This window comes from Rhea pennata, chromosome 12 (genome assembly GCF_028389875.1).
Source record: "Rhea pennata isolate bPtePen1 chromosome 12, bPtePen1.pri, whole genome shotgun sequence".
Taxonomy (NCBI): domain Eukaryota; kingdom Metazoa; phylum Chordata; class Aves; order Rheiformes; family Rheidae; genus Rhea; species Rhea pennata.
Genome location: NC_084674.1, coordinates 16,551,811 through 16,565,505, shown reverse-complemented (window position 1 = coordinate 16,565,505; position 13,695 = coordinate 16,551,811). Strand labels below are relative to the sequence as shown.

The 13,695-nt window shown below is 41.1% G+C and overlaps 1 protein-coding gene across 1 annotated transcript; it reads left to right on the top strand.

Moving 5' to 3' along the window:
- The first annotated feature begins 2,113 nt into the window (after positions 1-2,113).
- TMEM40 (transmembrane protein 40) lies at positions 2,114-12,783 on the top strand. Its single transcript, XM_062585856.1, is given in 11 exon segments — positions 2,114-2,162; positions 3,925-4,064; positions 4,681-4,834; positions 6,144-6,251; positions 7,931-8,020; positions 9,332-9,364; positions 10,859-10,924; positions 11,206-11,277; positions 11,362-11,436; positions 12,197-12,259; positions 12,714-12,783. Coding segments are annotated over 11 exon segments (870 nt in total). The 3' UTR covers positions 12,734-12,783.
- Positions 12,784-13,695: the final 912 nt, after the last annotated feature.

Here is a 13,695-nt window from a genome sequence, read left to right as displayed (position 1 = left end):
CATTTTTTTTAACTGACCAGAACATAATGCTCAGTCAAGCAACACAAAACTCTCATGCTAGGACTGTAACAAAGGTTCCACCGAAACAAAGCCAACAAGCCCAGAATTGCATTTTAGTCCATCAAGTGCAAGATTAGCTTACCCCGGACAGGCCTGGGAGGGACTCCGGAAACCATAAGAACTAAAACACTTCCTTAGGTGAGCATATAAGGGGCTAAACAAATGCAAAAGGCCTAATGAAGGCTTAAATAATTATTTAATTATTTATGCAGGGACAGCTGTAGTGGGAAGCAAGGAGGTGAAAATACCTGTTTCAGTGTTGCAGGTGTGTGCTGTGTCTTGGGCTGGGTTTCCTCTTTCCTGGTCTCTCTTACTTAATGTCTTCTACTGAAAGCTGGCTGGGTCAGAGACCATCTTCTGCTGGTAAAGAAGCGGGTCTCCTAAACAGAAAACAACCATAGGATGACTTAAGTTTAATGTTGCACTGAAGAAGTTATGTGATCTGAGGTGAATAAGAAGAGCTCAGAGAAGCACCTGTGGCCACAGTGCAGGTGTAGGACAAGCAAAGCCGAATACGGGGACAGATGATTCATGTTATTCTAAGAGAGGTGGTGAGGGTTTAAAAGAAACATTCGTATCTTTAGACATACTGAGGTTGTCTTGCATCATTAGGAATGCAATTAGGTAGCAGTGTTTTGGCCTCAGCTTTTAAAGTGATTAAACCAAGAACCAAACAGCAAATCCATGCCTAAAAGGTGTTTCAAACTAAAGACTTCATTGCTTGAGAACACTTGCAATATTGGAAAGCAGGAACCCCTCTCCCACCCCCAAATCACAGAACATGTGGGACCCTGACCCTGCTTCCAAAGGAGAGAGAGGTTTTTGCAGATACTTTGGAGTCTGTTTGTGTCCTGTTGCCTCTACACAAGAGCTGATATACTAAAACACCCCCTCTGTTCTGTTTTCATAATTAACATATTTTCATTTACTTGTATATCATTAACCCTCTGAAGATATTAACTGGACCTGTTTTGGATTTTGTATTAGAATTGTTTTCTGATTGATGATAGTCTCTACAGAACTGAAATTGCCCATAGGAAAATGTCAAATTTCTATCTGGAAATTTTAAAGGAAATACTTTAAATTCAAACTGCTTGACTGAAAGTGTTTTTTGAATGGACCCAAAAGTCACGTTATTAAAAAAAAAAAAAGTGTGAATGTATTAACTGTTCTCATACTGTGCATTGCATGGTGGAAACTGTATTTTGGATTCCCCCAGAATCGTCTTTTGCATATCTCACGGCTACAGTGTTTTAGCTGAGGTGTTGCATGAGGGGAGATGGACAGGCTCAGGAAGTCTGAGCCACAGTAGTTGGATGCAATTGTGTCCAGAACTATAACCACCACAAGTAAATGCATCCTCAGAATAAAACAATCTGGGAACAAAATCTCCAGGGTGAGTTTAGCAAACAAAAAGGAAACATTGCATTTTGGGTATGTCAGAATGTTTTGTTTTCCCTGAAAATATCGATGAGACCTCTTAAAATCAGTATTTCAAATTTTCAATTCATAAATCTAAAATTAGTGTAAATTTTCTTCTCATGTCAACTTGGGAAGAACAAATATTGAAATGTGTCTTCTGTGAGACAAAAATTCCAGAGCTCACAGAGCTCTAATATGAACTATTTCTGCCACTCTCCTTAATCTAAAGGTAAAAAATAATCATTCTCTTCAGTGAATGAAACAGTTCCTGTTGAGTTACTCACATCTGTGGCAAATGCTGCCTTGGTAGCTGCAAAAAAACCAACAATGTGAATGATCAAGTTCGGCTTCTTTTGGTTTTACTTATGACGATCAGAGTTTTATTCTTTCGTAATAACCAAAGACCAGCCCAGGAAGACTCAATCAGAGTAGTCAAGAATGGGTCATGGGAGGATAAGTGAATCATGATGTGAAACTCCCGTTGCAACAGAGAAGTGATTTCGAAATTAAAGTGCCTAGAGATAGATGCTGTGTCTGCGGAAAACCAAGTGTATGATGGGAAAATAAAGAAGGTCAAACTGTGTTTCTAAACAGTATCTGATTTCCCCCTTTCTTTCAAACAGTTGCAGCAATGGAGAACTTGAATATCTTGCTCCCAGATCTTACTGAAGAGCTGCAAGGTAAGAGTAACACATACAGGCTAAAGCTTCTGCTTATTTCCACTGTGCAATAGATTTTGCTGTTGTCATCCTGAATCAATGAAATTCATTTCCTATGAAAACATGCTTCATCCATCTTCTTTCCTGTAAAATATCCTGTCCTGAAGTATTAGATGTGGTGGATTTCAGGCTAAATGCCACGGATTTATTTCTTCTGATCACTTAATTACAATGTGAGTAACAGAGCTGAGAGCCTGCTTTCTGTGCACTGCCACCATATGATGACCCGTAACAAGCCTTAGTCATCTGTGTGTGTGTGGGGGGGGGGGGGGGCACAAGACGTGGCAGCAGACCTGCAGGGCAGTCCCAGCTCAGTGCCATGCTCTGATGGTACTACAGCAGTTGAATCACCTCCATCACCCTGCTGCTGTTTAGACTCAGACACCTTGGAGTTCAGGTGACTTTAAATCATCTTTTACTGCTTTTACCCCCTGGTCTGTGCTCAGGAGTGCTCAACCCTTAAGAGATTTCTCCTATGCTCCCCCTACCCTCCCTGACCTGCATCTGCCTTCTCTGTGTTTATACTTTGATGAGCTTCAGCTCACCAAAGACAGCTGGTTGTTGCAGGCACATGTGCCCTGCTTGCTCGTGGTGCCTGAGCACTGCAACTTTGATTGTTTAATTTACCTTTGTCTGAATCTTCACGGGCTTGTTCAGCCTGTTCCAGCTTCTCTTGAAGACAAAATTGTCCAGGCCCCACTCAAGTCTGTGCCAGCTAGCCTTCAACAAGAGGTCAGTTCCTCAGCCTCTTTAATTTAGCAGTACAGACATGAGAGAGCGCTCTCTGTTTCCTGTCCTCAAGCTTCCCTAGACAGTCAGACTAGAGCTGTATGGCTCATGAGGGAAGCTCATAGCATTTTGTACAGACTTTTAGGAGATGTGGAGCAAAGGAAGGGGCATTGCTTTGGGAGTGTTTGCTTTGAGTTTGGGGTTGCTCAGACTTCCAGTTCAGTCTGGGCACCATGAGTTATAAGCTCCCTCTCTGTGTTTCCCAATTAAAAAGAAAGGCAAGGAAAGAATGAATGCAGAGTCTCTAAAAGCCATAAAAGGCATATTATCTAGCAACCACCCCTGCAGACAAGCAGAGACTGTTACCCAAGCTCTGTGCCCATGAGCAGTGTCTCCCCACTCCCACCCCACACGTGCCACACACTGTCCAGCTGCCAGGCCCTTGCTTCAGCAGTACTTCTCTGGCTCCCTTCTGAGCTCAGCCCCGAAGGGCCTCTGGCTGATGTGCTCCTTCTCTGCCTCCTGACCAAATTCACACGGCCCCTGCTAGCTGCTCAGTTTCTGCTGTAGCTCATAGTCTAGCAAAGGACCATCGCACCATCAGGGTGTTGTTGTACTGCAACCAAGACCAGCAGTCAGTTCCCTGCCCTTCCACAGGCTTCCTGCCTGGACCCCGGCATGCACTTGTGGGAATTTAGATGCATGAAGGGGTTTTGCTGTGCATTAAATGCTTAATGTTCTTTAGAAAATCCTACAATTTTAGGTATCTCAGTACCTTACCATTGCAAAGACTCCAGTAATTTATACTGACTATTGACATTTCTCTGCTGGTTTCTGGCAGGGTTGGTTGCTTTGTACAATGCAGCACTACTCTCTTGCCTATATAAGCAAGCATGCCTCAGAGTCTGAAGCATGTCACTGCACCTCCATTGAGCATGCCACCACGCAGCCCACCACTGCTGCTGCACAATGATTTGCCCCTTTTTCCTCCTAGACATTTTTCAGAGGGCTTTTACTGCTGATGCCAGTTACTTGGAGAACCATGAGAAAGTGAACCAGTCATTCTGGGAATCACTCGTAAAATGTTTAGCCACCACTGACCCAGCTATCCTGAATGCTGAAGAAACAAACAATGTAAGTTATTGAAGAAACATGCATTCTTTGTAAAACACTTATACAGATAAGTTTATACTTCCCTGCTATTTGGGGGGAGGATAAAACATCCAGTCCAATTATCTGATATGCTAAAATGGCCCAAGTGGTATAAAAGGGCCATTACATAAATGAGACTCAGGCTACCACTTTTTACTTTGTCATTCTGCATGTGAAAAAAAAATAATTTTCCAGAGGAGATGGCCTCATATGTATTCCTCAGGACATGTTCAGCTCCCTTTTATTCCAGGCAGGACTATTGTTGGTGATATTTTGCCATAAGATATGGCAGAGACTGCATGTTCATTTTCAGATCCTGTACTATATTTCTCCAGATCTTTAAAAAGTTATATTTTGTGCACCACAGTTCTCTCCTGGTTGATGGCTCCCCTCTGGGTTGTGGAATGGAGTTTAGGTTCTCTTTCCTTCTTTGGTTTTACTACTTGTCCCCAGTTTCCCCCTTGTACAGTGGGAGGTGAAGGGGGGGGGTTACATTTCCCACAGATGCGATCAGACATTCATTTGTGTAGCAGCATCTATTCGCACACACTAGGTTTTATTGGATGGGCTATTTGCTGCTCACTCACCCTTCTTTCAGTTGCTCAACAGATGCAACGTCCTGCCTGGAGGCTGCGCAGCTTGCTTGAAAGTCATAGGGAAGAAAGGAGCCAGGGCATTGGCTATTCTCTACCTGTTGCTGAAGACAACCAACCCGTCCGGATATAGACAGCTTCCCAGCTCCAAGGGAAAGGGTGAGTCTTACCTGGCTGCCTCTCAGCCATTTTGTTAAAATAATCGTAGTGTCACTGAGACTTGACACCTGTCAGAGAGCTCTGCTGCGTGCTTAGAAGTGATTATTAGTGAATAACTGTAAAATGTCCAGGAATACTGCTTTTAAAAATCACTTAGGTATGGTGATGATGGGAGCCAAAGAGAGACACTATTTTATTCTAGATTGAATGGGCTTCTTCAGGGAAAAAGCCTGGTTCATTTAGGGTGAGAGGAAACCTTGCCTAGGGTGGGTGATGACAAAGGAAATTCTCTGTCCCATTTTTTCCTCTCTAACTGGATTCATGACACCAAAGACACTTGTTCTCATGGGTTGTTTTCCAGCCAGCCTGGAGCTCTCAGCTCCAGAAGTCGGAAGAATTCTGAGCTGAACTGCTGAAAATGTTTTTGCAAACCTCCCCAGCATGTGCAATAATAGCTAATAGGAGTGGAGAGACGGTGCTGCTCAGGGTGGCGGGCCAGGTAATGAGAGTCGGATAGGCTCCACTGCACTTCTCATTTATGCTGTTGCCCAATAAAAAATGGAGTAAATGCCGTTCCACAAGGTCGTCATCATCATTAATCGTTATTAATGTGTCACAGAGCTGCATTCATTTGTATCCAGTCATGAATGTCCAAGTATTGCAACTAATAGTGAAGAGACACACAGACCTTTCCACTCTTGTCAGGGAGCTGAATCTGAAGCCATTAAATCACCTAAAACTCCAACCACATGAGCCCGGAGCCCCTCGCTGCCTGACGCAGGAGTCCTCCTGCAGTGTTTTCTGGCAGGTTTTCCATTCCTGGTGCTCTGGCCTAGCTGGCTTTGAAGACTCTGCCGCACGCCACAAGAGGGTGCTGGCTTTGTGGTATAAATACAGGGAACTCGGCAGAAATTATAGCAATCAGGGGTGAAGTAGCTCGTGATGTGGTGAACAGTTTTCTCCAGCTAAAGCACCTTTCAGGTGAAACTGCTGTTGCTTCAGGGAGTGGGAATTTTCACAAGAGTAGCATTGTGGGTAAATTAAAGGCCAGAGAAAGAGGCCTAAGCACCTACCACAGTTGTTCAAAAGAGTCTGAACAGTGGTGTCTGTGATGCTTCCATTTGTAGTGCTCTGTACTACTCCTTGTGTGGAAAAAGCATGTCTGAAATAAGGCTATGGGACTGATTTCTTGCCAGACTGCCCTTAATACAGCTTTGTGAAACACTGGTAATCCATCACTGAAAAACAGAGAAAACTCAAATAGTTGTTTCAAGTATCTTTTTTTTTTTTCCTCTATATGTCACAATAGATGAAAAACTGAAATTCCTGAAGAGATTGGAAAGGAACTTCATGCTTTCACAAGGGAAAAAAAAGGCTGAAAGTTCAACCGAAGAGTCAATGGATGAAGATCCACAAGGTAAAGAGAATGTATTTTACTTTTTCCTGACACAGAAATTAGTCCTATTGAGTGTTCAGAAGAGATTCACATAATTTGCAACAATTCAGTAGCAATTGTGCAGAACTCTGAAAAAAAAGTAAGAAACTGTTCAAAAGAGACAGCACAGAAAATAATCAGTATCTCTAGATTCAGCAGCAGCAAAATAGTGGCTGCCTCATGCCCCCAGGGTTTTGAGAAGTATAGAAAGATGCTGCAAGATTCCTTCCTAACTAAATTCGTATGAGTTCATAACTTCTACAGTCCTCAATGAATTGTGCTCTAGCTGAAGTCTGTGCTATAACAGGAGGCAGATAATAGTTGATATATAGCAGTAGCTAGTGGCACTGCAGACCTTCTTTAGCATTTATTTCCTTAATAGCAAACAGCAGTGTATCAAGTCACTTTGGCTGCCACTAAACCATTTCATTCAAGGAAAATAAGAGACCAAGAAAGTGACAGGCAACATGGAAGTTGGCTTACTCTGTCACAGTGCTGTTGATGTTTTTGTGTTTAAAAGCAGAGCTTTCTTGCTATACCCCTTTAATCACTTATTCAGTCCTCAGAAAGATTTTGCTCTTTCTCACTTACTCAACCAGCTTTAGAGAGAGCTGTGAGGCAAAACCAGCTAATAATAACCCTTGCATTTCAAAGCCTTGATTTCTGCCTATGTATCCCACAGCAGTTACTATATAATCAGCAAACAGCCAGAGTGCTGTTGTTTGATACTGCTGGCACATTTTCTGTATGTCTGAAGAAAATAATACTTTCTCTATCCATACAGTCTTGAGGAATATTTAGGAAGATAGAAAACTGAAGGCCAATTGTGCAGAGGTGGGACAAAGTAACAACAGGATAGTTTTTACTGGAGTCAACAAATACAGAATGACAAAAGGATCACCTCCGGCATTCTTTGGTGTGACTTTCAAACAAAAGTACATTAACACGCGACAGGCAGCACTAGACAGAGGCAAAGGACTAGTCAGAATTTGGCTGTAGAAATGGCATTTCCCTAAAAGATAAAGCATGGCTGAGCTTTAGAGTTGAGTCAGGAGAGCAGCAAAATCTAGAGTCATGGGAGAATTCCTGCTCTCTAGGTCCGCATAGACAGTTGCCATTGACACACAGCAAAAACATTTTGAAAACCTCTACCACAGCCACCACTTACAGAATCTGCTATCAACCCTCATGACTAACTGGAGATGATCAGTGAGGACTGTGTGTGAGAAGCATGAGATCATCTTGATCGAAAGCTTTTCCCTTCTTTCTAAAGAAAAAGATGGAAAACAAGCATGATACAGATAAAGATCCTGTGTTAATGCACAGCAATAGTATTAGAATCAGGGATGTAAAAAAGTTAAGGGTATAATCATTCAATTAACATCTTAAATTGATGTCAGCCCAGATGCAAGAGCAGCTTATTTAAAATGACATCAGGAGATCTAATTTGTCTTACAAGAGTCTGACTATTCCTGACTCCAGCCGCTGTGAGAGAAGGAATATGGTGGGCTAATACTCTGTTTGTATTTCCTTTGGATGCTAAACTGCCTGACTCACAAATGAGCTGCCCTTTTCAAAGAATAAGAGTTGGAATCTACCTTATCACACTTATGCAATCATACTAATTTCAATAGAATTGCATGAGTAGGACTGGCAGCGAGATACATATAGTCATTATATATATTAATTTATATCAACTTTGTGTAATATTTTAGGTATACCAGGGGAGGTTGTCCCCTTTGGAGATTCAGGTAAGTGTTCACAGATAACAACCTTGCTACCTTCTTCTGACAGTATTGTATTAAAATGACTCTGTGGCTGTAAATCTACTGGGTTCCTGTTAACCTGGCTTTAGACCAGGGCATGGTGCAGAGTTGTGGTGGATAGTCATCCACTACAGAGATGATCTGTTGATCTGTATGAGCCGTTCTAGCCAATTAAGACACTAAGTGCCCAGCTTCTTGTAGGTCTGCCAAAGGCATGTAGGATCAGCCCACTGCAGTTTGGTTATCTCTTAGGGGAGAATCCAGTTGCCTGTGGGGCAACTGCTCAGACTTTCCCCAAAAACGCCAGACAGTTTCCAGCATTCCCTGCTGTTCTCTATCCCACTGCTGAGTAGGGATGAAAGTTTGGAAGAGAACTGGAGGCTGATTTCAGCAAGATTATACTACTCAACTCTTCCTCCCTCAGCTCAGAGCACAGAGCATTCCCCACCAAGGGAGGACAGTAGGTGAAAGCCAAGTGACAAGCAAACAGTGCTAGTTGAGAGGTTTGGAGAGACTGCCACAGTGTAAATGCAAATTTCCATTTATCAGGGACTGCTGAGCAGCAGCAAAAGAGGTGCAAAAGGCCCATAGCAGGAAACTTTCAGCAGCCTGAGTGCATTGTGGACTTGATCCCTCCTGCTCCCAGGCAAATGCCATATCTAGTAGTTATCAGAGGCAGAGAGCAAAGGGACTTGTCCCAGCAGACTCACCTTTCAGAGGAAACATCTGCCCAGCTACTCTCTCCTGTGAAGTAAAGAAGTTGCTGTAGTTTGGACTCCTTCAGCTGAAGACAGAGTTGGCAAGAGGACTCAAGTGTCAGCGTAATCACTAGGGGAGCTTTTGTGTGATTATCACTGGAGAGCGACACAACACACTAGGGTAGAAGAGTATATCGTAATATAACATTCTCCTCACTCAGTCTCCTGCTCGGTGCAGAAAGAGGTCTACAGTGCTTTTCCAGTTGTTAGACTGTCTTTAGGTGCCACCTCTCACCAAGGCCTTGTTGCTTCATTTCTAGATTATTTCAATGCACAATACTGAGCTACTGAAAACACTTAACTAGTGCAGGATACACTGCCCACTGCCCTGACGTTTTCAGGGATACGTATGTGTTCTAGGCTCTGTTTGGTTCCAGGTTCGGTTTTAGCACATACTTGTCCTGTTTGCTAGTGCTGCTAATGGTGGGAAACATGTTCTGCAGTCAGCTGTTGGCAAAGGTATATTGTTTCTAGCTGTTGCAAATATACAGGTGTTTTAACCATCAGCAATAGATCATAAAACTGTGTTGCTTTTCAGAGATTACCAGAAGAGAAGATGCAGTTGCAGATGGTAAATATAAAGCAGCAAACTGAGCAGTTTGTTTTGGGGCAGGGGATTGATTTTTTTTTTTTTTTTAACAGTATGTGTGCTTTTTCTTCTAGATGCTGTCTTTCAGTAATCAGTTTGTTTAGTGATGATAACTATACTAGCTCCTTGGTGCCTAAATATTTCTTAAAGAAATATTTGACATTTTAGAATATTTATTGAGATGCAATTTAATGCTTTAATAGCAAGTCATTCAATTATACAAGAGTTACAATATGACTATTGCATTTAGGAAGCAGAGCAATACAAAACAGACACTTGGCAGCTATATATTGCTATTCTGATGAATTCTGCGAGTATGGGTCATTCACACACTCATGCAAACACATATAGCAACACTTGTGAGTCAGAGTAGTGCAATAGTATATTAATGTTAATAATTGAATTATTGAGTTTGTCACAAAACCAGAACTGGATCAATCCAAAATTCTCAAAGAATCCAAAAATTCACAAATATGAGTCATGTCAGAACCGACTTTTTCTGTAAGCATTAGTTGTTCCACGGTTCAAAAGCATAATAGCAGAAGTCTGTAGTTCACTTGAATTTCAGGGTTTTTTCCTATACTGTCCTATTACATCTTTAGATAAAATGAAATTTACTGCTAGGTAGTGGATGCCAGGATGCACAGCCTAGTGTAAGTGAAATTAGCACCTAAAATTTGCAGTGAATCAACACCTAAGGGCTTATATACAGCAGATGGCCTAGAGGACTACTCAAGCAGTCAGCAAAAAAGGGCAGGGGGAACCCTGCTTTGGGCAGGCCATTAGAAATCCGGTAAAATATCCAGCTCTTTCTGACCTCTGCCAATGCAGTCACAGAAAGAGCAGAATCTGGCAATTCTCTTTGCAGTTATAGTAGAGCAAAAACCCATCTACTTAAACCTCTACAGAGATCTAGCTTGTTTTTAATGATGTTCTTTCTATGTATTGGTATGATATACATTATAATACATTGGCTAATTGTCAGTTATAGTTCTTAATTTGGGGGATGCAGAAATACTTTAAAATCAGACTTAAGTAGATTGGTGACAAACACATTAGGATAATGATAAAGATTGTTTTATTATAGCAGCTGTAACTGTGCAAAGAACCTAAGTGCTAGATAGAAGCTCCCTTGTCCTACTGCTTTACTCCTCCACTGTAATTTTGAGACTATTGATTCCCTCAGATGAGATATAAAAGACCCAGCATGCTTTAAAAGCAATTTGGTATTGTTAATTCAACTATCTGATGGTGCTATTTTTTAAAACTGCTACAAGATATTTGCAAAACACTTTTGGGGTGATTTTAAAAATTGGTATTTTGTTTTTCCTGAAAGGATTACAGATCTTTACTTTGAACAAAATTTTTATGTAGATTGTGCTTTGAAAGAATCAATTTCAGATACATAAAGCAAAGGGAATTTAAAATCCAAAATTTCAGAGTTCTGTGGCAATAACAGACATTACTTTTTTCTAGCATACGAGAATAACAGCCCTCACCTCCCTCAGATGACAGTATGGTGGATGGGCATACGGAAGGATGGTAAAAATCTTTTTATTTTTTATATAGCTCGTCTCAACCCTAATGAACCTTATGCCAAGAATAACATCTCTGGCTCAAAAAGTTTTTTTTTCAGCTTTTGTGTAGTTTGATGAAGTTCATAAGACAACTTTTGTGCATGTGTGTGTGTTTTAAAGTTGAGTCTAATGCATGAGATATCGCACGTGGAAATACAGCTCATTCATTGAGGAACAGAATGTACCTGAATGTGTATTCATCAGGACCACATCCAAAGTTATGACCTGATTTCCCCTCTCTTTCAGATGAATTCTTTCATTTTGTCATTCTTTGCTTTGCCGTTGGAGCTTTACTAATCTGTTATTACTACTACAAAGGTAAGCAAGATTTTAATGAAATGATAAATTGTTGCACACCTGAAAATGGACAATGCCAAACAACCATTTATTTTGTTTCCCTAGATTGGACTATTTCTCTTGGAATTGGTTTAATCACCTTTGCTTCCCTGGAAACCACTGGGATATACTTTGGTCTAGGTATGTATGTTTACAGCAGCCAGCTCTGTATCAACATCAAGGATACAAGTTCACAGAATCATTTAACTACAGAAGTCTGGAAAATTACTGTTGCTGAGACTCTGTAAATCATCACATAACTATCTTGTAACTTCTCATTCACAATTACACAGTGTGGCTGGAGACAAACATGTCTCAATGACACTGTGGAGAGATATCGACTCATTTCTCGTTCTCAATGATCTCAAGACCCTGAGTCACCTCTTGCAGTAGCAATGGCTGAAAGCTAAGTTGTTGGGACAACATATAATTTTAGCAGTATAGCATTCTCCCCAAACACACTCTGCAAGGAGCTGCACGCTCAGGCTGCCCTTCACGCCCTGTGAGCAAAGCTGCTGAGCTCCCTGAGAAGCAGCTCTCAGCAGAACCTGGGTGGCAACAGCTACCAGGAATTATAAAAACCCAGGGATTCCTAGCAATCCCCATGGATCTTGTAAAAGAGATGCAGCTAGCAACAAGTTATGGCTTCCCAATCCAGATCAGAAGCCTCCTCTGCAATCTTGTGCTATTATGTTCAGCAGGTTGTGGATGGTTGTCAGAACGCAGCTTTGTCACAGCTGTTACTAATGGTATCACAGAAGCACCTGTTTAAGTAGTCAGCTTACATCCATTAATACTGCAAGTGTCAGCATCTGTTTTTTGCCCTTTTGCTATTTTTTATGCTTTGTATTGCTATCTGACTCACCTTGAAAAAATGTTTGTGGTTTGTTTTCACAATTAGTGTATCGAATTCGGAGCGTACTTGACAGTTTTGTTCCTCTGATTGCAAAATTCAGGCCAACAGGTAATAGTGCTTTTCCTACTGACTACGGGTATATTCCTAAGACCTCACTGATATTTCATTTTGGATGACTCTTAAGACCAATTTCTCTGAATTAGAATTTCTGATTTTAATTTAAAAAAATTTGTCCGTTACAGCTGCTTGGATTTAGAAATGAATTATTCTGAACTCTTTCAAGTGGCAGAGTATTTTCACATTTTTAATATATATGCCCTGTATGGGACATTCATTATTTGCTAGCAATATCTGAACAAGAATTATACAGCTCAATTAAAAATTGAGTGCACGAGGACAGTTTCTTATGTCTGGTCTTCAGACAGCCTCCAGGTTCATGTCCATCTGTGTTTATCTTATAAAAGATACAAAGAATGCAAAAAAGTTGCACCAGGGGCTAACAGGAGACACATGACATTTATTTGAACATACCCGTCCTGACAGTCTTCTCTTTATCATGTAGGTATGAGGAAAGCTGCCTAGGAGGGGTATTTCAGGGGAGTTCCACAAATCTCTGCTGTCTGGATTTCTGGTATTAAAAGAACTATGCCTCTATGAGAGGCAGACATGGAAACCTAATGGCTAATATAAAATATTGAAATACTAAACCATATAAACATGTCATTCTCTCCACTCAAAAATAAAGCTGAAACTATGGTACTGAATCCCTTTCTTTCTTCTGAAGTTGTCTGCGGCTCAGCAGAGCTCATTAGACAATCTAGGTCTAGGCTTATAAATCAATGCCATGTGTTTTAATATATCACATTCTCCTTCCTTCCCCCATGCACTCATGTTTGTCTGGTCATAGTTTAGGAAAATCAACAAAAAAATGAAAATTAACCTCAGCTGGTTCTGGATTAAGCTCTGGATGTTTCAATAGGAATCTTGGCACCCGCAAAGCCACCTCCTCTTCACCCCTTGTGATGCTGCAAACCAGGCAAACACCAGCTGCTTGCTTACACAGCTGAGCCCCAACAGTGCAATAGCACTGAAGCAGATTAATTTATTGTGGCAGAACTCAACAGAGTGGGTGTATAATGATTTCACCCAGTGAAAGCTGAGTGAGATTTTACATGTAGTGACATAATGGTGCAGTAATGAAATTATTAGCAGCAGCAACTTTCATCTCTTCTGAGGGGAAAAAGGAAATACTTGATTATATCCTTCCTTCCCCACCTTTTTTTTTTTTCTTCTGGTAAAATAAAATGCAACATTGTCATTCCTATCATTTTATAGGGACCTCTTACATGTATTTGCATAGGCCTGTGTAATCATAGACAAACACAGCCCCATTTTAGTTCAGTGAAACAATTTCAAGTGTAGCTTAAAAAATTAAAAAGCTTATTTTCTATGAGTTAAACTTATTTTAAGCATCAGCATTTACCATTCTTGTGTGGTACGGTTCCATTTGTGCATCCAGAAATACCTTGTTGCATGCAGATCTG